Source organism: Gobio gobio, assembly GCF_949357685.1.
Source record: "Gobio gobio genome assembly, chromosome: 3".
Lineage (NCBI taxonomy): Eukaryota > Metazoa > Chordata > Actinopteri > Cypriniformes > Gobionidae > Gobio > Gobio gobio.
The window spans coordinates 44,767,625-44,790,630 of NC_137099.1; the positions used below are offsets into that span (position 1 = coordinate 44,767,625).

Here is a 23,006-nt window from a genome sequence, read left to right on the forward strand (position 1 = left end):
TTAGTATGTTATCCAGATGAACTACATTCGGCAGGTTGTCATTATCATGTAACCTACCAGCATCAATTTAATCGCTTCACTGACATTTACAAATTTTCTCCCATGGCCTCATGGGATAGTAAAGTGTCCATCGTCTGCCTCACTTCTGAATCTTGCTGGAAGTAGGTCATCTGGGTACTTAAAAAAAAAGTACTGTGAATTCGGAAATAGTTTTCACATACTGTTTTTTTTTGTTGTTGTTGTGGTTTTTTGCCTACTACAGTCATGTGAAAATTGTATGGTTTTACATATCGACATAATTAAAAAAAATAAAATCTGGTTCTTGGCAGTTCTTAAAATCAGGTTAATACAACCTCAGATGAACAACAACACATGACATATTACACCATGTCATAGTTTATTTAACAAAAACTAGGCCAACATGGAAAAGTCATGGGTGACAAACTAAATACACCCTTACTGCTTCCATCAGTCAGGCGCTGCTAATCAAATGTCTTTGATTAATTGATCCTCAGCAAGCGTGATCACCTCTATATAAGCAGCATTTTTGGCAGTTTGCTGGTCTGGAGCATTCAGATGTGTGTTAACACAATGCCAAGAAGGAAAGACATCAGCAATGATCTTAGAGAAGCAATTGTTGCTGCCATCAATTGGCCAATTAGTGATGAAGATCATTCACAAGTGGAAAACATTCAAGACAGATGCCAATCTTCCCAGGAATGGATATCCCAGCAAATTCACCCCAAGGTCAGACCGTGCAATGTTTGAAGAAAAAACCCAAGAGCTACATCTCAGACTCTATAGGCCTCAGTTAACATGTTGAATGTTCATGCAGTACAATATAAAAAAAAAGACTGGACAAGACAATTTTTTTGGCTTGTTTTGCAGCCCCGGGACCTGGGCACCTCACTTCTAGAGTCATGTGTCCAAAAGTAGAATTCAAAAGGGTGTACTTTATTTTTCACATGACTGTGACTGTATTTAGTAGGGAAGTATGCGATTTCAGATGCAGCCCATGTTTGTCAAGCTCCAAAAATGAACAGGAAATGTCTCATTGATATTGGTACAATTTAAACTTTTGTCATAATTTGAAGTCTTTGTCATTCATATGAACATTATGTCAATTTCAACTAACGCCATAATTATGACTTTGTCATAATTATGATTTACCAAAGCATTTTTCTTCCATAGTGTAGTGGTGCTAAAAGATGAATTCAGTGACACATCACCCCAAAAATTATTTTTAGTATACTGACAGTCCAACAGTTCGTGTCACTCTAAATTATTCATGTTGAAACTTAAAAACATTAAAAAAAAAAAAAATCTCAAACATAATGTAACCACACTTTTTGGTTATTTTTTTTAATGAATAAAGGGTCAGAAGATTGGTAAGACAGATTGGTAAACATTTTAATTCTGTTACGCAATAAAGGTACATTTTGTAAAATGACTCAGAATGTAAGAAATTACAACGACCAGTGTCAACATAAAAAAAAGTCACCAACAATTTCACAAGGACACAATTTCACAACACTCAAATCTCCCAAACAAGATAACGTTTTACTCCTGTGATGTTAATAATGTTCATGCTAACAAACTATTAATAACTCCTGGAGTGAACTGTATCCCACCTCCTTCCAAAAGTCTGAATCTTTTGGCATGTCTAACAGTAAATCAATATTTGTCGCAATATTGTTCATATTCATGTTATAATATTTATATTGATGTCCACGCTGCCTGATTTCCTAGTAATGGATGTCCAAAGTGCCCACAAACCCCATCCAAGGCCTTCAGCCCCACCTTTGGAGTCTGTATTAGGTCTTATCCAGTGCCTGCAGCAGCCTTCCTCATCACCTCCTCATCCTGAACAGAAAGCTCAGTGAGTTTACGGCCAAGTCTCTCATGCAAGTCCAAGTACTTGGCGACACAGCGGTCCAGACACACAGCTTCCCCCTTTGAAAGTTCTGCCTCCTTGTAATGAGGTGGAACACACTTCTTGTGACACGCATTGGTCATTCTGCAAAAGGAAACAGGACAAGAGAGATGAGATGACAGACCAAGGCCCAGTTGTTCAAAAGTAATCTGATCGGATTTCGGATTGAATCAAATCTTGAGAAAGGGTTGCTCAAAAGAAATAATGGAATCTGAAATCATATTAGATCACACATCTTGGTTTTGACCTGGATCAAATCAAACAGCTGTCAATATCAAACTAATTTCAAGTGTTTATATCACTGAATACAAACTTTATTATCATGATCATCAGATATGAACCAGTCGAAAGTAGTTTCTAACAATTGCATCCCTTATTTCATGCATATTTGTTTGTTTTTGTTATGGGTAACAGGGCTACGGAAACCCCAAGAAACTTGAGTTCTTTGCAAATGAACGCAAAATTTCTTGGCAAAACTTTTCTGAGAGAACACAAAAGCATTAAAATATGTAATTTATCTCCCATTTCATATTTTTTCCCCCATCACCATGTCCCTTTAGTGTAGGGGTCGCCAAACTCAGACCTGGAGGGCCACTTGTCCTGCAGAGTTTTAGACTGGGTAAACCCAGCCTGATCTGCCGGTGATTTGATCTTGCCCTGCAGCTCAGGCTGGAAACCTATACATTAATTTATCCTGCTTCTGTTACACATTTGTGGGAACCAATCACAGACCGGCTTATCCACCTGACGTGCTATTGGCGGGTTTAACACAATAACAGATAGGCCCTGTCCCAAATGGCACCCTAAGCCCTCACGGTCTTCCTCCGAGTCCGCACTTTCACGACGTAATGCCGCTTTGACTGCCGGGAAGAAGTCCGCTGCGTAACCAGCACCAGTGCGGGCTCGGCAGAAGCGCATATCGACCTCAAAGGCTGAGACCTAAAATGACAAATGGGACACCCTGCGGTCTCGTGGACTTAACAGACACGCGCACGCAGCGGCCAGTGCAAGTCCACAAGACCGAAAGTGCACCTGAAGTGTGCCATTTGGGACAGGGCCATAGAGAAGCGATGGATTGATTCCCGTTGATCACGCCTCTTGTGGTCTGATTGGTTGAAGGACTATCCAATTGCATACAGAGTCATTTGAATTATGCTGGTTGATCACTCCTCTTGTGCAGTAGAAAATACATAGCAGACCTATATTCAATATTAAAAGGTTGAGCTTGGTCTGGTAATATAGCCAGACAAGTAGAGTTTAGCTCCAACCCCAAACACACCTGAACAAGCTAATCAGTGTCTTACAAGGCCCTAGTTAGACAGATTAGCTGGTTCAGGTGTGTTTAATTGGGGTTGGAGCTAGACAGTATAGGTGGAAAAGTATACGTGATCTTGGAGCTTTATACAGTGGATGCCATTGAAAACACGGCAAGTCTATCCCTCACAGCCTCGCTTTCATACCGGTCATGGCACTACCATGAAAAAGGTCTATTGTCTTATTATTGGGAGATGAAAAAAAAAAGCATTGAAAAAAAGAGTAACGGCTAACTTGGATCATGTGAGGCCCCTCAGCCTATCATATAATGGCAGTGACATCAGTGGTCAGCATTCAGAGTTTTATGACAGTCCATTACAGTTTACGTCGCACACAGTTTCTTGTGGATTAGCGTGTTCGTCTTGCGAATAAATGTTCTATATTTGATGTAATAATCGCTAGTAAACATACAGTAGGACTGCAATGTGCTTTACTGAGCAGGTGTAAATTGCTCTATTAGCTGCAGATTAGTGTGCATAAAACCAAATTTAAATTAGATTTGAATCTGTTCATTAAACAGCTTTATTGGGCATACATAGTGATACTAGTCACTAAATATGTCATTGTAATTGAATTGTTGAAATATGGAAGCCATAGAAAGAAGAATACATTTATTTATTAAAATATTTATATTTTGTTTACGTTTATTCATTAAAAAGCATTATGCCTATATCATATTAGGTTAACATATATACTTACACTGCCCGGCCCAAAAAAAAGTCAGTTTGGATTTTAATAGGCAAATGTTTAAAGGTCCCATGGCATGAACATTTCACTTTATGAGGTTTTTTTAACATTAATATGAGTTCCCCAAGCCTGCCTATGGTCCCCCAGTGGCTAGAAATGGCGATAGGTGTAAACAAAGCCCTGGGTATCTGCTCTGCCTTTGACAAAATGAAAGCTCAGAAGGGCCAATCTGGAATCTAACCTAAATGTCGTCATACGGGGAAAGGTTACCTCCCCTTTCTCTGCTTTGCCTGCCCAGAGAATTTTGATTCAGTTTATTTTTTACATTGCAATGTCACCACAGGCTTTACAAACATACTTTTACAATATGGATTCTACAGCATCGCCACAAACAGTAAGTAACAGTGTTCAATTCATTAATGCCTGATCTGAGATCAGTGATTTCAGATGTGTAGCAAATTACAGGTGAAACTCGAAAAATGATCATGCAAAAGTTAATTTATTTCAGTAATTCAACTTAAAAGGTGAAACCAATATATTATATATACTCATTACATGCAAAGTGAGATATTTCAAGCCTTTATTTGTGATAATTTTGATGATTATGGCTTACAGCTTGTGAAAACCCCAAATTCAAAATCTCAATCTTCATGTGATGGGAAAAGATCTAAAAATAATGCTATAATCAACAGTTTCACGATTCGTTCATCTAAACAGCTGTAATAGTAAAAAAAACATAGTAAAAGTATTCGAGAGGGGTTCCACATGTATTAATAAGCATTTCAAATGAAAAGATGTCAGCCAATCACAACAGTGGGCGTTACACTGAAGTCTCGCAGCAGACACGCCCCTTCAAACAGAGCATTCAAGCCAGAGGGCTAAAGTCAGGATAGAAAAATGCCCTTTATTTCTAAATTATGACATTTTATGATGTAAAAATCATACTAACAATATAAGTACACCTCAGGAAACATTATAAAATAAAATGATTGCATCATTATTGCAGTGATTATTATGTTTCTAGCATGTTATACTTTATGTTTGGCAACAGTTCTTCTAACTGTATTTGATGGAGAGTGTAGCTTTTCAGTTCTTAAACAACCATGTAGGAATCATGGCCATATTCCAGAATGACAATGTCAAGATTCATCAGGCTCAAACTGTGAAAGAATGGTTGGGAGAGAGCATGAAGAATCATTTTCACACATGAATTGGCAGTGGCACCTCTGAGTCTTTGGGATGTGCTGGAGTAGACTTTACAGAGGGCTTGACTCTTGCATTGTCAATACAAGATCTTGACCAAAAATTGAAGCACCTCTTGATGGAAGTAACATCACAACATTTATTTCCATCAAGGGGTGCATACATTTTTGGTCAAGATCACAGGGGTGTCAAACTCAGCTCCTGATTCAACACACATACCTGTAGTTTTCAATTAAGCCTGAACAAATTGGAAGGCAAGCCTCCTTTAGCCAAAAAAAGCATAACAGCTAACGCTAACGCTGGTATGCAGGGGAAAAAAACAAGAGGCCATTTATCTAATGGATATCAATGGAGGGGAGGCTTTACTATGCTGAATAAACAGCTTTTTTGTGAAGAAACTATTTATAATGTCAAATTTAATGAATGTCGCTAATTTAACAAATCGACAGCCTGTTCGCTAATCTTCAACATGTTTTACACTAAACAATACATTTGTTGGGAACTATAGAGAGAAAGAGAAATGATAATTGACAGAATAATCAATTATGAAAATAATCATTACGTAGCCCTACTACATACAGTACATAACAGGAATGAAAGGAATGCATGGAAACATTTTATGTCCTAAAAAAAGAAAATCACACCTCCTAAAATACACATTTTAGGCTGTTGCACTTTAAGTGCTTGTCCTTTAACATATAGCAGGTCAGTTTTGTGTAATATGTCAATGGCATAGGCCAACAGTTGGTGAGATTTTTATATACTTTAAAAAAAAAATCCTCATACTTTTTGGTTTGTCATTAATGCAAGCAAAAATATTGATCTAACGGATCTAACTGTAGCCAGAAAAGAACATTCGCGTTGTGTACATATTGGCAATATAATATGATTTGTAAACTGTATGTGAGCTTAAAGTACATGCATGGTATTGTGACTTTACCGATATGGATGCAAAATTAAGAAAAACTGAAGACCGTGAACCTGCTTGATACCAGAATGTATAAAATATGTCACTGCAAAAACGACAAGAACTCTGATGATAGCAGTAACTTACATGCAGGTTACATATGGATTAATGCAGAACGTATTAAGTTTGATTGTGCTTTAAACGAAGCGTTCTTAAGCAAGGCCTTGTTTATAAATAATATCTTACAATGAAAGGATAAAACGTATAACGTTATCCTGCCTATAGCCATTAGGCTAATTGTAGTAGGCTAAAGCGTTGCTACAATATACTATGTAATAGTTGCGTGGTCTACTACACAACTCCATATGTTTTCTTATGTCAGATATCGAAAACGTTATGTTAGTAATCCGACAGAAAGCATGCTGTTACACATAACGTACAAGCCATAAGAGATTCCTACCGGTTATACATGTCAGCCATCATCTCAACCTCCAGCTCCGCGGCGAGCTGCTGCGCTTTCATGGGGTCCATCTCTGCAAATGCCCTTTCGGTTCACCCTCGCTCAAAACCCACCGGACAGCGCGTGGGTCCCGTTCAACAAAGAGCTCTTGACAGCTTGCTTAACCTTCAGTGTGTGCTTGGCGCTTGACCGGAGGAAGTACCCACGTGTATCCTTTCCATCCAGCAATGTAATTGTCACTTCCGCTGACAATAAAGTTTTCTATTCAACAACACTTAATGTTGTAAACACAGGCTGAATTCGAAATCGCCCCCTAAACCCTCAATCACTATTCCCTACGTTAGTCCACTACAGTTCACTAGAAGAAGTGAATGAAAACGAGCGAGTGAATTCGGACAACCGCTGTGTGTTTATCGACTGTACACTCGTTATAGCGGCGCAATGTGGGATTGAATGAGTGCTCAATAACGTCCACTGGTTTCGGACACCACTACAAATGGCTGTCCCCTAAAATAATATGCCCCATTTGAGGGTATAGGGGGCGATTTAAATTATAATATATATATATATATATATATATGTAAATTAATTTAGTAGTAATTTGTACTTGTAGCAATTTTATGTATGACAATGCCGTTTTTAATATTGTTTTGTTTTTATTGCGTTATTTTAACAGTATTTTATACTTTTGCTTGCCTGACGTTTATTGAGCTATTACCAGGGTTCTCATCTCTTTTAAACAATTCCTATGAATTCCAGTTGTGATACTGGATACAGATATTTAAAAATACTTTTATAGAAATTAATTTACAATCACAAAAAAACGAATTCTATCTGATAAAAAGTTTTATAGCTAAGCAGCACAGCTAAAAAATGTATAGGCCTACATCACAATTTTTCAAATTACCTAAAATGTTGAGGTTCTTTTACTTTGGGAAATATTGTTATATTTTATTATTTTATTCTGTATGTTATATTTTGCGTTTGAATGGGGGAGAGAGCGGGAGAAAGAGAGTATGTGCTTTCCGTACATAATAAAATGTAAATTTGTAGCAAAAAACATGAAAATAATTTGTCCATTTTATCCTATTGTTCACTATATTTATTTGCTTAGTCAGTGTCATTGTGGGCTTTGGTTATTTTGCTGTTGTAGGCTGTGAGGACCTTATATATAATATAAGACCTTAATAACTAAAATCATTTGGCAAATTGATATGGGACTGTATGCGGGTTCAAGACCTGCCTGGAACTACTTTAGCCGTGCGTTTCCCCGAAAATAATTGCACACCTTACAGAGAAATAGGGTGTCAAAATTGTACAACAGCTTGTCGCTGGGGCAGTACCCTTAAAAGGACATATTTGTACCTGTTTTACTCCTAAAAGGTGCATATTAGTACCTTAGAGTACAAATACGTACCTTAAGTGTAAAAAACTGTGGTAAAAAAGGTACAAATGTGTCCTTTTAAGGGTACTGCCCCAGCGACAAGCTGTTGTACCCCTAAAGCAGGGGTCTCCAAACTCGGTCCTGGAGGGCCTCTGTCCAGCAGAGTTTAGTTCCAGCCCCAAATAAACACACCTGAACCAGTTAATCAGTGTCTTACTAGGCCCAAGTAAGACACTGATTAGTTGGTTCAGGTGTTTTAATTGGGGTTGGAGCTAAACTCTGCAGGACAGTGGCCCTCCAGGCCAGTTTGGAGACCCCTGCCCTAAAGGTACAATTTTGACACCCTATTTCTCTGTGTGTAGAACGTTCATCAACCAATCAGATTCAAGCATTTAACAGTCCCGAAGTATAAGGTAATATATCAAATAATTAAGCACAAACCCAAAAGTGAAATGAACTTATATAATATAGACATTTATTTTAATTTACATAATTTTATATGTAACTTTATACATGAGACATTCAAAAATAAATTGACAGTCCAATTCACTTTAGTAACTTCAAACGGACAAAAAAGAATTCTCACCATTTTATATATTAAACTTTGGGTTTTGAGAACTTTCAAACATCTGCTTTTGACTTCAAAATGTGAAAGATGTATGCGTAACATGAACATAAAATTTCATTCCGTCTCTTCTCCAGTGACATCTACCTCCTCTTCTTCAGTGGTATCCAACTCATCCTCTTGGTCCAGAAGACCCTCAATGGGCGAAGTGACAACCTGTCTAGCTGCCAAAAGCCCAAATGGAAACTCTTCTACAGACTCTCCTAAAACATCTACTTCAATATCTTCGTCATCTAAGTGGCAGTCATCCTTTGATTCTGAATCGGCCCCAATGGACAGCACCATCGAAACATCTTCACCGCACACATTGGGGCTGTGAACGTTTGAACCTTCAGCTTGGACAGAAGGAGCATCTGTGCTTATTTCTTGAAGACAAGATATGAAGGCAAAACGGCAAGATCAAGAATATTGATTATTAATAATGTACAAAAATGTTGAATTATAATTCTAAAGTTTGCATTTTTACCTCCTTTTGATGAATTATCTGCAATCTTAGCAGTTGCGATGTGTCCTTGACTCAATTCCTCTTCCTCCAGAAAGGTCTGTCCATCGATCATCTCAGCATCTTGGGCCCCCTCCAACCCATTGGTGATTTGGCTATGTCCTTCATTCGCCACAAGCAGAGCATTTTCCTCTACAAATCCATGTGCTCTGAAAACTTCAGTTTCTTCTCCCGCCATATTTTTTTCCGTCATCCGATCCTCTTTTTCATTGTTCACCAAACAATCGGCCACCCGGCCAATATCCTGGGTGTCAACACCATGTGCACCATCTGATGTCATCTCAAATGAACTCTCGTTAGAAACTGTAGCTTCCGAGTTTTGTTCATCTCTGAGATGTTCTTCTCGTGTACTATCATGATTCAAACAGAAGTTCTTTTCTACTCCCTCCATCGCTGTCACTTCATTGGTATTAACAACACAGTCCGACTTTTTGGATGACAAATCATAGGCAGCATCATCAATATCCTCAACAGGTGTTAACAAGACAGAAATCTCAGTTGTATGGTCCTGAATGTCTTTTCCCGTCTCATTTTGGGAATCACTATTCTGTAAAACAGTGGCTGCTCTCCTCGAGTTGTCCTCCATGGAAATATCTCCGTCTTTAACTAAATATTTCACATTATCTGGCACGTCTCCACATGACCTCGCATGATTGTCAGATACCTCCATGTCTTCCTTTCCGTTTATCAGTATAGACATCTCTGCTTTTTTCTCCCCACAAATGCCTTTATTGATCGGTTCACCGCTACTCGCCACTAATTTACTATTAAGGTCTTCACTTTTCCCTCCTTGGAATGTTTGAAGGCTAAAAGACATGTCTCGCAGGCTTGATGTTAGCTGCTTATCAATATTCAGAGAACTCTTATATGTGGGACTGGCAACACTTGGAAGAGCCTGATGGAAAATTTGATCAAGGATACTTGGTCCCTTCGCCTGGCCAGCAGATTTTAAGTGAGAAATTGGCATTGCCTGTGCAAAATTGCTGTTAACATCTGCTTCTTCCATTTCTGTTGAGTCTTTCTCCTGCTGTGTATTTGGTTCTTGCTTATTACCCTGATCAATCTCATTGTCTGTCTTAGTTTTTTTCACTTCACAATCTTCTTGGCCTGGAGTGGGCAATTTCTTTGCCTTGTTACCCACGGAAGCTACAGAAGATTTAGGTCTGCCACGACCACGTTTTACAACACCAGTGATAGGCAAAACATCTACATGTTGATGCTGTTTGGTGAGAGGTGAAGACATTTCTCGTCTTCTCTTCACACCTGCAGCTACTCTACTGCTTGCACTGGTCAATCGGGTACTGACTCCATATGTGTCAGAATTTGATGGCTTAATGTTTACACAGCGGGGCTTATTGCGCTTGGATATCCTTGGTTGAACCTGAACCTCAACCTCATTTTCTAGGTTTTGGCACTCAGTGTCCCCTTTCACTTTTGACTTTCGAGTCGCACGCCTCCGTTTTCTCGTCTTTCTCTGTTTAGGACACTCACTAGCTTCACTCACATCAGGCTGAACGATGTTGGAGCTACTTTCGCTGATTAAATCATTGTGTGAAAAGGAAGTCTTTAATTCTTGCATTTCTGCAAGTTCAGGGCATGATCGATTTTGGCAGGCATCGAGGTCACGCTGTGGACGTGGGTAGGAGGAATCAATCGCTGAGCTTACAGGGAATTTCAACATCAGTGGTGATTCAGAAATGCACAAGGGAACGTTTCGTGTTTCTGAGTCCTGCCCGTTTGATGGTTTTGATAGTTCTTGTTTTGATGGAACATCACTGTCTCCTTTCTCTGATTTAAGGGGGGAAAGGCATTGTAGCAGTTTGAAATCTGGCCTGTCATCAGGTATGCTGGTCATAAGGCTTGGCATTTCACCTGCTGCAACAGAGTCTGGGACAGCTGTGGCTTTTGGGGTTAAAATCAAGCCTTTTCTAAGTGAGGGGGTAGAGTTCCTTGACACAGTTGCTAGATTCTGAACTTTGTTCAAGTTGTCCTGTTCAGGTGACTGAGTCGGGAGCTCAACTGTATTGGATCTTGACTGATTGTGAAAGCCTGGGTGGTCTGAAAAAAAACAATTAGTAAAGTCAGGGATAAAGAAAACAAGATATAAATCATGCACACACACATGCAGAGTCTCTAAAGTAACATGAACCAAAGACATTCCAAGATTATACTTTACCTTCATCTCTTTGTCCTGGAGAACCAATTGGTGTCGCTGTCTTGCTTACATCAGATTCCCTCATCTCTGGACCACAACTTTGCACAAGAAGACAAGCACCTTGAGTAGAGGCCTCCGTGCCCCTGTGCCCACCTTTTTGTTCCTGAAGAGGACCCAGCTGATCCTGCTCATTCAGATTTCTGTCTAATGGGACCAACGGCAGGATGTTTAAACCCATCATGAACATATCCTCCAAGAGCATTGCAATATGTTCATCAGATTCATCTGCTTGGGGAGGGCTGGAAGATAATGTTGGTATATCCAAAGGAGAAGAGACAGAAATGGGATGTGAAGTATGAAGACATTTATCTGAAGAGGCATGCGTGGGGGAATTAGAGTGTGAAATAGGCAGGTCCGTAGGTGGGGTGAGAGTTCCAAGACTTTGACCAGGAAGTACAATAGATGGGCAGCTCTTTAGTCAGATATAAAGTAAAAAATAAAATTATACATAGGGAATTTTGCTGTAGAAAGTGTCTCTATAATTGTATACATATACTGTAATACATTTAACCAAATAAAGCATAGTTATGCTCACCAGGGCTGCATTTTTACTTATCAAAAAAAAACTGTATATATGAATGAAAGTGATTTTGGAAGTATGGTGTCCCATACTCAGAATTTGTGCTCTGCATTTCACCCATCTAAGTGCGCACACACAACAGTGAGAATAACACACACACACACACACACACACACACACACACACACACACCCTGAACACAAACCCAGAGCAGTATAATTGTGTGTCTGTGGCAACAAATATAGCACACATATTTTGAATATAAATCCTTACCCGAGTTCGAGGTCCACACTCCTTCGCTTCTTCTGGCTTCTTCTCACTCTCACCTTGGACGGAAACGAGGAGGTCACTCTTCCAGCAAGCTCCACTCATTCTCCTCAGTTTTATCTTTACTTTAAGCTGGTCCAATTTGGCCTGTTTCTGTTCAGTAGTACTGCTTTTTTGTTCGTCGTCTCCGTCTAAAAGCTTGTGGAAGTCTTTGCCTGAAACATTCCTACTTCTTTCCACCACTCCAGTTTGGTTTGATTTGGTCCCTTCAACATTAAGAAGCTTTATCTGGTTTTGTTGACGAGTTGATTTTTTTAATTGGCTTTCTCTCTTTGCCATTTTACACCTTTTCTTAGCCTTTGTTTTATTCTGGTTTGATATCGATGCTTCTGTCATGTCCGCGAGGGAAGGAACAGTGGTGTTACTGACCAAACTAGTTGGACTAGCTTCATCCAACAACTGTGATGGTGGCAAAGCAGGCTCCAACAAGCCACAATGTTGAACTGGAGCAGTATTGCTCTGTATCTTCAAAGGCTCAGGCACGATTTCACTTTCCTGGCTCTTCATGCGGTCTTCTGTCTGTACACCAGTCTCTTTCCAAAAACTCCCAACATCCACATCTCCTCTGTCTACCCACACTCTCTTTTTTTCAAAAAGGTTTCTAAGTCCAAGTCTGTGGGCAGCAGCCATGACTTCCTCATGTTCGCGCCGACTCTCAATCTCCATTTCCCCTGTGTACAGAAACCCAACTAGCTTCAGTAAGGCATGAGATCCTACAGCCTCAAGGCTCAGAAGCCTTTTCTGCCCTGCATGTGGAGCAGGGGAAGTGGAAAGGATTCTTGAGAAGACGGGGCTTAGAGAAGCTAACACACAACTGTGAGCTGGAACACAGACACCTGAAGAAGTGAAAAGTGATTTTAGATTATATGAAAAGCATTGTTTTCGTTCCACTGCTCCTAACTGGTGGAATAATCTTCCCAATCCTATACGGAGAGCCGAATCCCTGACATTACTTTAAGGAACCAGCTGAAAACTCATCTCTTCAGTGAGCACTTAACTGCATCCTGCTGGAAAAAATCTTGACTATTTTTTATCTTTTACAATTTCTTAGCTTGTACTACTCTGAACAATGTCAGACTCTTCAAAATGTGCTGATTAAACTGCTTTTGTGTGTGTAAAAAAAAAAAAAAAGGTTTAAGTCAAGACATTTTTACAACACGTAGGATTAATTTATGACAGTAGACATTCATTTCTATGGTCTCTGTCAACAATTACAGACTTTGGAAATCATCGCATCAGGGGCCTGTTTCAATAAGGAGGTTCAGCCAACTGAGTTAAAACTCATACTCTGAGGAAACTCTGAGTTTTGGGTTTCAGAACAGCTGAATTGAGCTAGTTCAATCAACTCTGAGTAGGTTGACTGAGTTAAGTGCATGCAACGTGACTATGAAAAGCCATGATAGTCGTGGTGCATGAGCTCCGAAATTACGAATCACCATAGCAAGAGCACCTGACAAAAAGATGTCCACATACTTCCAAGTCAATATGCAAGTTTCATTCTTAATAATCACTGTTATAATATCAGAGGTGAAAACTGGCAGAATGGTAAGTTATTGAACTAATATTAATTTTCATAGTATCCCATGGGCAAAAAAAGAAAAGAAATAAGTATAAAACATAGAATTCAAGTAATTCAATTCAAGTCATAATTCAATCAGGTAAAGGTTTAAGGATAAAAGGCTCATGGGTGTAGGCAACATGACTTTACAAACATTTGACATACTAAATAATTCAATGTGCAGCAGCTTTTGCAGCAGTCGAATGCTCTTTTTGCATTATTAAATGTGCTCTTATCCAACCTGTTACATTTCTTAATTAGGGTAATGAAACTACCATTTAAAAATGCTACCGCTCAAATAAATATGCATGTGGATATGGCTAATTTTTTTTAATAAAATCCTCAACCGACATAAATATAACTCCCTACAAATTAATGCCAAAACGAAACATTTAAGTGCTTACCCCACTGGCAGATAATCTTACTTGCTTTAAGTAAAAAGCAATTAATTTATCAATTTCTTATATAGAAAATGCATCTTGATTTAAGATTTTTTTAGATAAATTAGAACTTGAAATAAGACAAATATATTTAGTAAGAAAAGCATCGCTGCAGCGCAAATGAATGGATGATGTATATTTAAACATTGCTAAAGCTTTAAAAGGGGGGAGAAGAATACCTGCTCCCGACCAGGGCTGCGTTTCCCAAAACCATCGTAAGCTTAAGTTGATCGTAGAACAATTGCCACCAATGGTCTCTACGATCAACTTAGGCTTACGATGGTTTTGGGAAACGCAGCCAGGTTAGGTTAAAAAGATAGTTCACCCAAAAATGCAAATTCTGTCATCATTTACTCACCCCCAAGTTGTTCCAAACCTGTATTTGTTTCTTTGTTCTGTTGAACACAAAAGAGGATATTTTGAAGATTGTTTGTAGCAAAACAGATAAAGCAACCATTGACTACCATATTAGGGAAAAACTACTATGGTAGTGAATGGTTGCTCTATCTGTTTTGTCACAAACATTCTTCAAAATATCTTCTTTTGTGTTAAAGGGTTAGTTCACCCAAAAATGAAAATTCTGTCATTAATTACTCACCCTCACGTCGTTCGAGACCCGTAAGACCTCCGTTCATATTCGGAACACAAATGAAGATATTTTTGTTGAAAGCTGATGGCTGAGAAAGGCTTCAGATTGGCCTCCATTGGCATTCAGTACACTTATACTCCCAAGACGGATAAAAGGCACTCAAAACATCGTTACAAAGTCCATCTCACCACAGTGACTCTACAATAATCTTACGATGCGACGACAATAGTTTTTGTGCGCAAAAAAAATCAAAATAACACCTTTTTCCAACTTGTTACTGCCTTCCGTGTGTGCCTCCACGACGCATGCGCGAGAATATGACGCAGATCCGGCGTTCGGACAGATGACCCAGAAGTGATTTGTTTACAATCAGAGGAAGACGCGCGTATCTCAGCTGTTGGATTCTACATTGATCGTGCTTTAGGTCTCGGCGTAGTTCTCAAAATGGGGTTAGAGTGTGCATTTCATGGAATCCCGAACCCCGGCGCTACGCCATATTCTCGCGCATGCGTCGTGGAGGCACACGCGGAAGGCAATAACAAGCTGGATAAAGGTGTTATTGATTTTTTTTACGCACAAAAACTATTGTCGTCGCATCGTAAGATTATTGTAGAGTCACTGTGGTGATATGGACTTTGTAACGACATTTTAAGTGCCTTTTATCGGTCTTGGGAGTATAAGTGTACTGAATGCCAATGGAGGCCAATCTGAAGCCTTTCTCAGCCATCAGCTTTCAACAAAAATATCTTCATTTGTGTTCCGAATATGAACGGAGGTCTTACGGGTCTCGAACGACATAAGGGTGAGTAATTAATGACAGAATTTTCATTTTTGGGTGAACTAACCCTTTAAGCAGAACAAAGAAACTCATACGGGTTTGGAACAACTTGGAGGTGAGTAAATGATGACAGAATTTGCATTTTTTGGGTGAACTATCCCTTTAAGTTACCTCTCTTTCCGAAATGGGCTTGATTTACCCTGCTTTCTCGGGTTTGACATACCTCCTAATCTAAAATTGAAAACCTAGAGTTTCCCTCATTTCAGGGTTAACATACTCAGAGTTTTCACTTCAACTTTCTGAAACAGACCCCATGCCTTCATTTGATTTGTTTACAATATGCAAGTAATAAAGTTCACAGCTTTTCCCAGTGACACAGACCCAGAGTTCGTGATCTCTTACCCTTTGCCTGTAGAAGTGTGTCACACAAGATGTTTCCCTGCTGCTGCTTCTGAAGTTCTCCAAGTAGGAATAAAGCAAAGTCAGGACGCTGATATTTCCACATGCTGGCATCAACTTCAGTCTAAAATACATTTAGAAACTTCAAAACAAAAGGTAAGCCTGTTAATGATCCAGAAAAATTAATCTTTCTTCCATTGTGCGAGATATATATTTACTTACTTTGTTCTTGATTCCGATCCAACAGCTGTAACGTTAGACTAATCAACATTTGTATACGCAGAGGCTTTTACATTGCTTTGATAGGCATACAAACAGAGAGGGAAGACGAGAGACTGTGTTTGAAAGTTTGATGACTGATCGGGCAATTTTAAACTAAATTCAAAGCATTGTCTTAATGTTATTTTGTATTAAATAGCAAATACATGTATCAGTTCGGCCATACTAATCGATCTCGAAGGTCACAAAATGTGTCAACTGATTATATCGCTAACTTAGTAAGTTATTTCCGCCGCTATTTTTTCATCCGTTAAGTGCACGTGCTTCACCAATGCTTGCTAAGATACCCATATTATAATCCAAAATAAACAAAGATTTTACATACGCAAACACAGGTGATCTGTAGGACACGTGAGCCACTACATTACAATCTCATTTCAACCGACTCTCGCTCTAGCTCTACTCAGTAGCGTCATCTAGCGGTGAGATTTTGATCTCAGTGATTCGAATATTTTGAATCGGTTCACCAAAAAGATTCAGTCAGTCACTGATTTGTGAACCTACATCTTTGCGCCAGTAGGTGTCGCCATATGAGATGATCAACTTAAAACTTATACACAAAAAACATACTCGTTTTACACATTCATAATAATTCTCCTTGGTGTGAACGAGACTGATGTTTTCTTGGGCCACTGAGAAGTCTGGCAAAAGATCAATAAAAAATAATATTGTGTGTGAAAACAAGTTTCTTTTCACATAAAGAGCTACTATTAACAAGTGACCAGTTTTTATTTTTCTGTCATGAAATGGAGTTAGGGCATATGATTAAGCTTCCCACTTTCGGCCGACCACCTTCCCTGTTCAATTTATGGAAAAATTGTTGAAAGTTCCCCTGCCGATCGAAGGACTAACGCGATCAGGTCTGATCGTCATGACGTCACGTACGCATCTTGAGTTTCACTTTCAACATTCAACACTTTTCCACGGAAGGCGGTCGGCCGAAAGTTTACTTGATAAAGTTTTAAATATGGATATTTTTCTTACACAAATGCATCGATTCGCTTCAGAAGGCCTTTATTAACCCCCCAGAGCCACGTGGAGCACGTTATTTGACGGACAGATGCACTTTTTATGGACTTCAAAAACAGAGCAACTATGAATCCAATTCTAATGCTTGGATTAGCCTGGACTTTTGTAATAGAACTCAGATTTTATTCGTCTGAAAGAAGAATGTCATATACACCTAGGATGACTTGAGGGTGAGTAAATCATGGGCTAATTTTAATTTTTGGGTGAACTATCCCTTTAAGGAATTATGAATGAACAGCTCCGCCTATTGAGCTAGCTTGTACGTGTGTTGTTTGGATTAGAGTCACTTTCCAAAATTTGTTGCTAGGTGCTTTTTGAAGAAAAGAAAAAGTTGCTAGGGTAGTCTGAAAAGTTGCTAAATCTAGCAACAAAATTGCTAAATTGGCAACACTGCGCCACCTACTGACAGAGAGGGTAGAGTTACATTTTCATTGTTTTTTTTGTTTGGGAAAATCAGAACTTTTTTATGCGCGGTTATGAATGTTAACCAGTTGATTAAAAATAATCTAAACAATTTGGATAAGGTATCAAGTTATTCATGGAGCTGATAAAATACCAGTAATCATTTATCATGTTTACTCAATCGTTTTCTTAAAAATGGTTTATAGGCTGAAATGTAAGGTTGATCTATTTATACAACTTTTTTGTCAATACTTAATTTGAACATGTAATAGGCCTACATGTTAGTAGATAACATTATGTTGTAAATCACCCAACCAACACTACAAACCAAACAGTGCCAGTAAAATGTAGGCACAAAGTGAATTTTGCAGGGAACCTCTTAAGAAAACTAGTGTAATATTACACTATAAAAATTATTCTGCACTTTAGTTGAGCAGTTCTAAACCAGGAAGTCAGTGCCAGCTATGGTCCTCAAGGGGACTTAAAATTAATTAAAACAAGACAAAACAATGGCTAAACTAAAAACTAACATATTTCCTATTTTTAATTAATCTTCTCAAAATGTTTTATCTTTGAAATAAAAAAAAAGAAAGAAAAAGCCCGTCGGGGCTTTGAATATTGTTGTGGACAATGGTTGTAACCAAGCAGAGAGAGCAACCATTGACTACCATAGTATTTTTTCCCCTACTATGTAGTCAATGGTTGCTCTATCTGCTTGGTTACACATTCTTCAAAATATTTTCTTTTGTGTTCAGAAACTCATACAGGTTTGTAACAACTTGAGGGTGAGTAAATGATAGAATTTTAATTTTGGGGTGAACTATCCCTTTAAATCCTCACGTGAAGAATTCTAAATGTATTATATATTAAATGTGTTAACGTACAAAAACACTCTGTGAATCACACAATAATTCACTGTCAGAACCTTGGGGAAAAAAAAAATCATTCTTTTATTTAAAAAAACAGTATTGCTAAGTTACATGTTGAATCCACGAAAGAAAGGTGCAATGTTGAAGACCAAAGGTAAAGTGTTGAAATATAGGAATTATGAATCAAGATCCACTTGTTAGTGTTGCAGAGAAACAGCATGTCAACTGACAGCACATGACACAGAATTTTTTCCTTTCGTCTTTAATTAAAAGATATAAACTGTAAATGCATTTATTTAAAAAATAAAAATGATTGCATATGCATTCACCCACAACACCCCAGAAAAACAAAAATCAGCCCCAATCATAAAATATAGAAAAGAAAGAGCAACAGGACAAGAACCAAAGAGGGAAAAAAAATAATTAAAATTAACAAATATTCTCTGGTATATATAGTTAAATGTGCTTTTATTTTATCTTATTTTCTCATCCAGCTAGAATCAAAATCTGAGCTCTTGCTAAATCCTGCCTGAAAGAGATGCAATTTATTTGTAATTAAAAACGTATCTGCCTCCCTCAACACTGAAATCGATAGATTCCTCAAAACTTGCGAACAGCCTCCTCTATCAGGACCCGGACTTCTGGTCTTCGGACTCCAACCTTTTTTTTACTGACTGTAGTGTCATGAAAAGTTGTATTACAATTGGCAAACGGGAGATTAAAAAGGCATTGGGAAAAAAAAAAAAAAAAAAAGTCCACTGACCCCCTAGTGCTATTCAGCTTCTATTCAGTAAATATCTACAACAGACTTACTGTGCACTTCGAATATGCAGTCTAAGAAACAAGCACTGTCCTTATGGATCCAAAAAAACACAAAACAAACAATGCATATACATCCTCAAATGTACACTCGTTTACTCTCTACACAGACAGGCACTGAAACCAAGAGGCAGGTGGCTGAACGTCCCTGTTCACCGCTTATCACAAACACGCAATCACACGACGCGATGAGCAAGCGAGGCACTCCAAGTATGCAGAGTGGATTTGTGAGATGCAGTCATATTTACACATTCATTTATATTCAGACAAAAGCGAAAAAAGCACAAACTGGGTCCACCAGCAGGGCCGATTCACAAAGTATTGAAAAGTGGGAGCACTGATCGAAGACCAGAGCTACAATTTGTCTCAGAGTTCTTGCCATTTAATTGTGGTTTATTAAAACATTAAGGGGAGGAACTCTTTAGTTTCCACACAGAAACTAATTGTTGTCAGTGACAATTTCAAAGCCCAAACCAAAAGGGGAAAAAAAAATCCCAAAACATCTCTGGAACGCTTTGCAATGTAAGATTCCCAAAGAGCACAGCTGTACTCATCTACCATTAGAGATCTTGAATGCTACTGGTTTAAAATATATTAAAAAAAAATAATTCTCCCAAATCAAAAATCCCTCTGCCTCTTTTGTAATGCTTCATCAACACTTTCACAAACAACCCCTTTCTAGAGACTGAAGACTCAACGAGACCATCCACAAAAAACACAGATGGATAACTTGAGGGGGATTGGTGGTCACCTAGTGCTTTTAGAAAACAATGACCCCAACAAAAAAAAAAAAGGCCTCATGTCCGTCACAATGCGTCGAGACATAAAACTTAGAAATATTCTATATACATTACTTTCTGCAGGCCACATATGACTGATGCAATTTGGCATTACCTTTTTTATCAATGTGAACCACAAAGCAGGATGAAGCAAAATAATCAAAATACCATTGCCATACTATACTAGTGTTCTAATAGATGCATTAGCAAAAAAACAAAAAAAACAAAATAGGTTTATAAAGCTTGAGAAGCCGGGGATACGTCTAAATAGACCTTTTAGTCCCTAGTGTTTCCATTATTTGACAACAAAGAGTGGTATGGACCAAAAATCAAGAAAGGAATTCATTGTGTAGTGTCCATTTTAAGTAGTGGCTGTTCTTAATCACATTGAACTCAGAGTAAGACAGTGACAACTCGAGAATGTTGAAATCTACAGAAGGGTCTTTGCGATTAGTGGCAATGGTCCCGTAAGTGATGAGATCAGAGGCTCAGCAGGGACAGTAGGCAGGAGGAGGAAACTCACGGCGGGTGATGCACACGATCAGTTTTTCTGTGGAGAGAAACAGACGAGACGTGAAGGTCAAGCGTGGTACTCGCTTGCATTAAGTTTACTAATAACAAGGGAAAATGATTCAGTAATGCGTCATCGAAGAGCGGCGATGAGAATTTGTGCATATTACACAAATCACATCACTCATTTTGAGGCAAAGTGATGACAGATAAAACCACTCAAACATCAGATCATGTGACCAAAGCGGACACATGAGGGGAGAGAGAGAGAGAGATATCAGTGTTGGGGAGTAACTAACTGATAGTAGCGACTAGGGATGTTAATTAATCGATGATCGATTAATTGTCGATAATGCATTTAATCGATAAGACTTGATCGTCGATTAATCAGGGTCATGCGTGTGCATGCTGCTCAACCGCGAAACATGTAAAAGCAGACACGAGGAAACATCAAGCGAGCGCGCCGGAGTTTGGAACCATTTTACAGCTAGACGGTTTAGCAGCCGTTTTTTGTTTTGTGCAAATACAAGTTGTAACGTTGTGTTTATTTTGTGTAGGCCTATCGGTTTACAATTAGCGCCAATTGGGGAGCGGGTTGTAATATTATGTTTATTTTGTATGTAACAAAGCGTTTCTTGGAGTTAAATAACCCGCTGGCAAAGACCTGGCTTCAGCTTCAGCACACACAGCTCAAACAGCAACGCACGACTAATAACAACTTTGATTGGGACGGTCATATTGCATAACATTAATGAGAACAATATTTTAATAAATCGTTGTGAATTCATTGGGTTTAGTTGCCGTTTCAGCGCATTGTTCCAGGAAGAGCACGTCCACACATTCTGAATAACAGATCTGTGGCCATTGGTGACATGTATTACTCATTTAATTATCAAATATAAGAGTAATTCAATTAAATGATCAATCACATCGACTTCATTTAGACTAAAAACCCCTTCTCATTCATTTGGGGAGGAACACAGCGTTTTTTGTTGTGACTTTAGCTGACTGTAAATTTGATTGTTTAAATTAACCATAAATTCATATTAAATTATAAGAATGCATAAATTCACAAAAATATAATTTAAGCCAATTTTCAGTGAAATATTGTCTTGTGTTTGAGTGTCATCCTATTTGTATGGAAGCTGGTTTCCGCCACTGAATAAATACAAAAGGTAATTGCGACTCATCTCACAATTCAGACCTTTTTTTCCTTGCAATTACGTGTTTCCATCTCGCATTTCTGAGAAAAAAGTCAGAATTGCGAGATGTAAACTCACAATTGGGAGATAAGTCTGAATTGTGAGATATAAACTCACAATTGACCTATCGGTAAGCCCCTCCCCTCGAACGCAGATGAGCCAATAGCAGTTGAGTATCAGTTGCGCTGGGACCGGAACTCGGACATCTTTAGGTGTCAGCGCCATAGAAAAACATTGGAAAATCCGAAGCTCTCATCGGTTTGATGGTGTTTATGCTACAAAAATGCTCAAATGTAGTGCCTGAGGTACTGTAACACTGATTCCAGGGATCCTGAGAGGATTTTCTGTTTGTCAAACTCTCGTTAAGTTACGATTAAAGTCCCTGCTAATATACAAACCGAAATAACTAACTGTTCTCACGTCATGTAACACTGTAGGTCAAAAACACGAAGGTCTACATTTCAGTGCCTCTCCATATTAAAATGGTTATATGTAAATTAATTTTAGATATGTTTAAAGGGGCTATATGCAACTTTTTCCCCAAAATAAACGTAACAATGGCCTTTTTATTTTACCATTTATGACTCAAACATCTCCTGATGAGCATACTGACACCTTGTCCGCTCACAGTGGGTGCACCTGTAAGCCTGTATCCTATTTTTCCTATTTTCTGGCGGGTCGTTTTTTCCCCGCGCTGTCTGCGGATGTGATGCCCCCACCGCTGCGAGAGCGAGCAGAAAATAAGAGCAGTTCTGTTTTTTATATATTGAGTTTTTGTTATAGTTATATATATATATATATTTATTTATATATATTTATATTAGAGCTATATTTATCTGGTAAATATAATACCAATTGACCTATCGGTGTGTTTTTTTTTTTTTAAGGAACAGTTTGTTAGCAGCTTCTATTTCCTAACTACTTTTCAGTATCTGTAGCTTAGGGATGTCACGGTGAGGAAATTTCCCCACCGGTTAATCGACGTGTGACAACACAGATAAAACCGGTATCACCGGCGGGGGCTTTTCAAATCTTTCATTTTAAACCGAAAGTAAAATGCGCACGGCCGCTCTGGCATTCATAACAGAGCGGGTGTTCTCAATTAATTCCTATGAAAGTTAAGCTTCCATAGGCATGGACTGAAAATGCGCCAGATTGGACACGCACTGTGAATGACTGTGTGGCCATGAATGAATAACAATGCGGCCGTGCTCATTTTACTTTCGGTTTAGAATTAGTGCCAATTCGGGGGCAGGTTGCTTGAATTGTGGGTTCA

General features: G+C 38.6%; 3 protein-coding genes across 14 annotated transcripts in view; all 3 read right to left on the reverse strand.

Annotated features, from left to right (window-relative positions):
• Positions 1-1,331: 1,331 nt before the first annotated feature.
• Positions 1,332-6,742, reverse strand: timm10 (translocase of inner mitochondrial membrane 10 homolog (yeast)). Its single transcript, XM_079812418.1, has 2 exons — positions 6,505-6,742; positions 1,332-2,017 (listed from the first exon to the last, which is right to left on the reverse strand). The coding sequence occupies exons 1-2, from the start codon at positions 6,573-6,575 to the stop codon at positions 1,822-1,824; spliced, it is 267 nt and encodes an 88-aa protein (XP_079668544.1). The 5' UTR covers positions 6,576-6,742; the 3' UTR covers positions 1,332-1,821.
• A 1,595-nt stretch (positions 6,743-8,337) lies between these two features.
• LOC307123735 (uncharacterized protein) lies at positions 8,338-9,686 on the reverse strand. Its single transcript, XM_079812409.1, has 2 exons — positions 8,980-9,686; positions 8,338-8,878 (listed from the first exon to the last, which is right to left on the reverse strand). Exons 1-2 carry the CDS (start codon positions 9,683-9,685, stop codon positions 8,571-8,573), a joined length of 1,014 nt encoding a protein of 337 aa, XP_079668535.1. The 5' UTR covers position 9,686; the 3' UTR covers positions 8,338-8,570.
• An 8,778-nt stretch (positions 9,687-18,464) lies between these two features.
• ctnnd1 (catenin (cadherin-associated protein), delta 1) overlaps positions 18,465-23,006 on the reverse strand; it is a 45,191-nt gene continuing 40,649 nt past the window's right edge. For 8 of the 12 annotated variants that reach the window (XM_079812377.1, XM_079812379.1, XM_079812372.1 and 5 more), the window contains one exon: positions 18,465-20,568. In XM_079812377.1, the coding sequence (XP_079668503.1) occupies positions 20,560-20,568 (9 nt within the window). In that variant the 3' untranslated portion in view covers positions 18,465-20,559. The remainder of the gene's footprint in view (positions 20,569-23,006) is intronic. The other 4 variants (XM_079812370.1, XM_079812376.1, XM_079812374.1 and 1 more) reach the window with 1 other exon arrangement.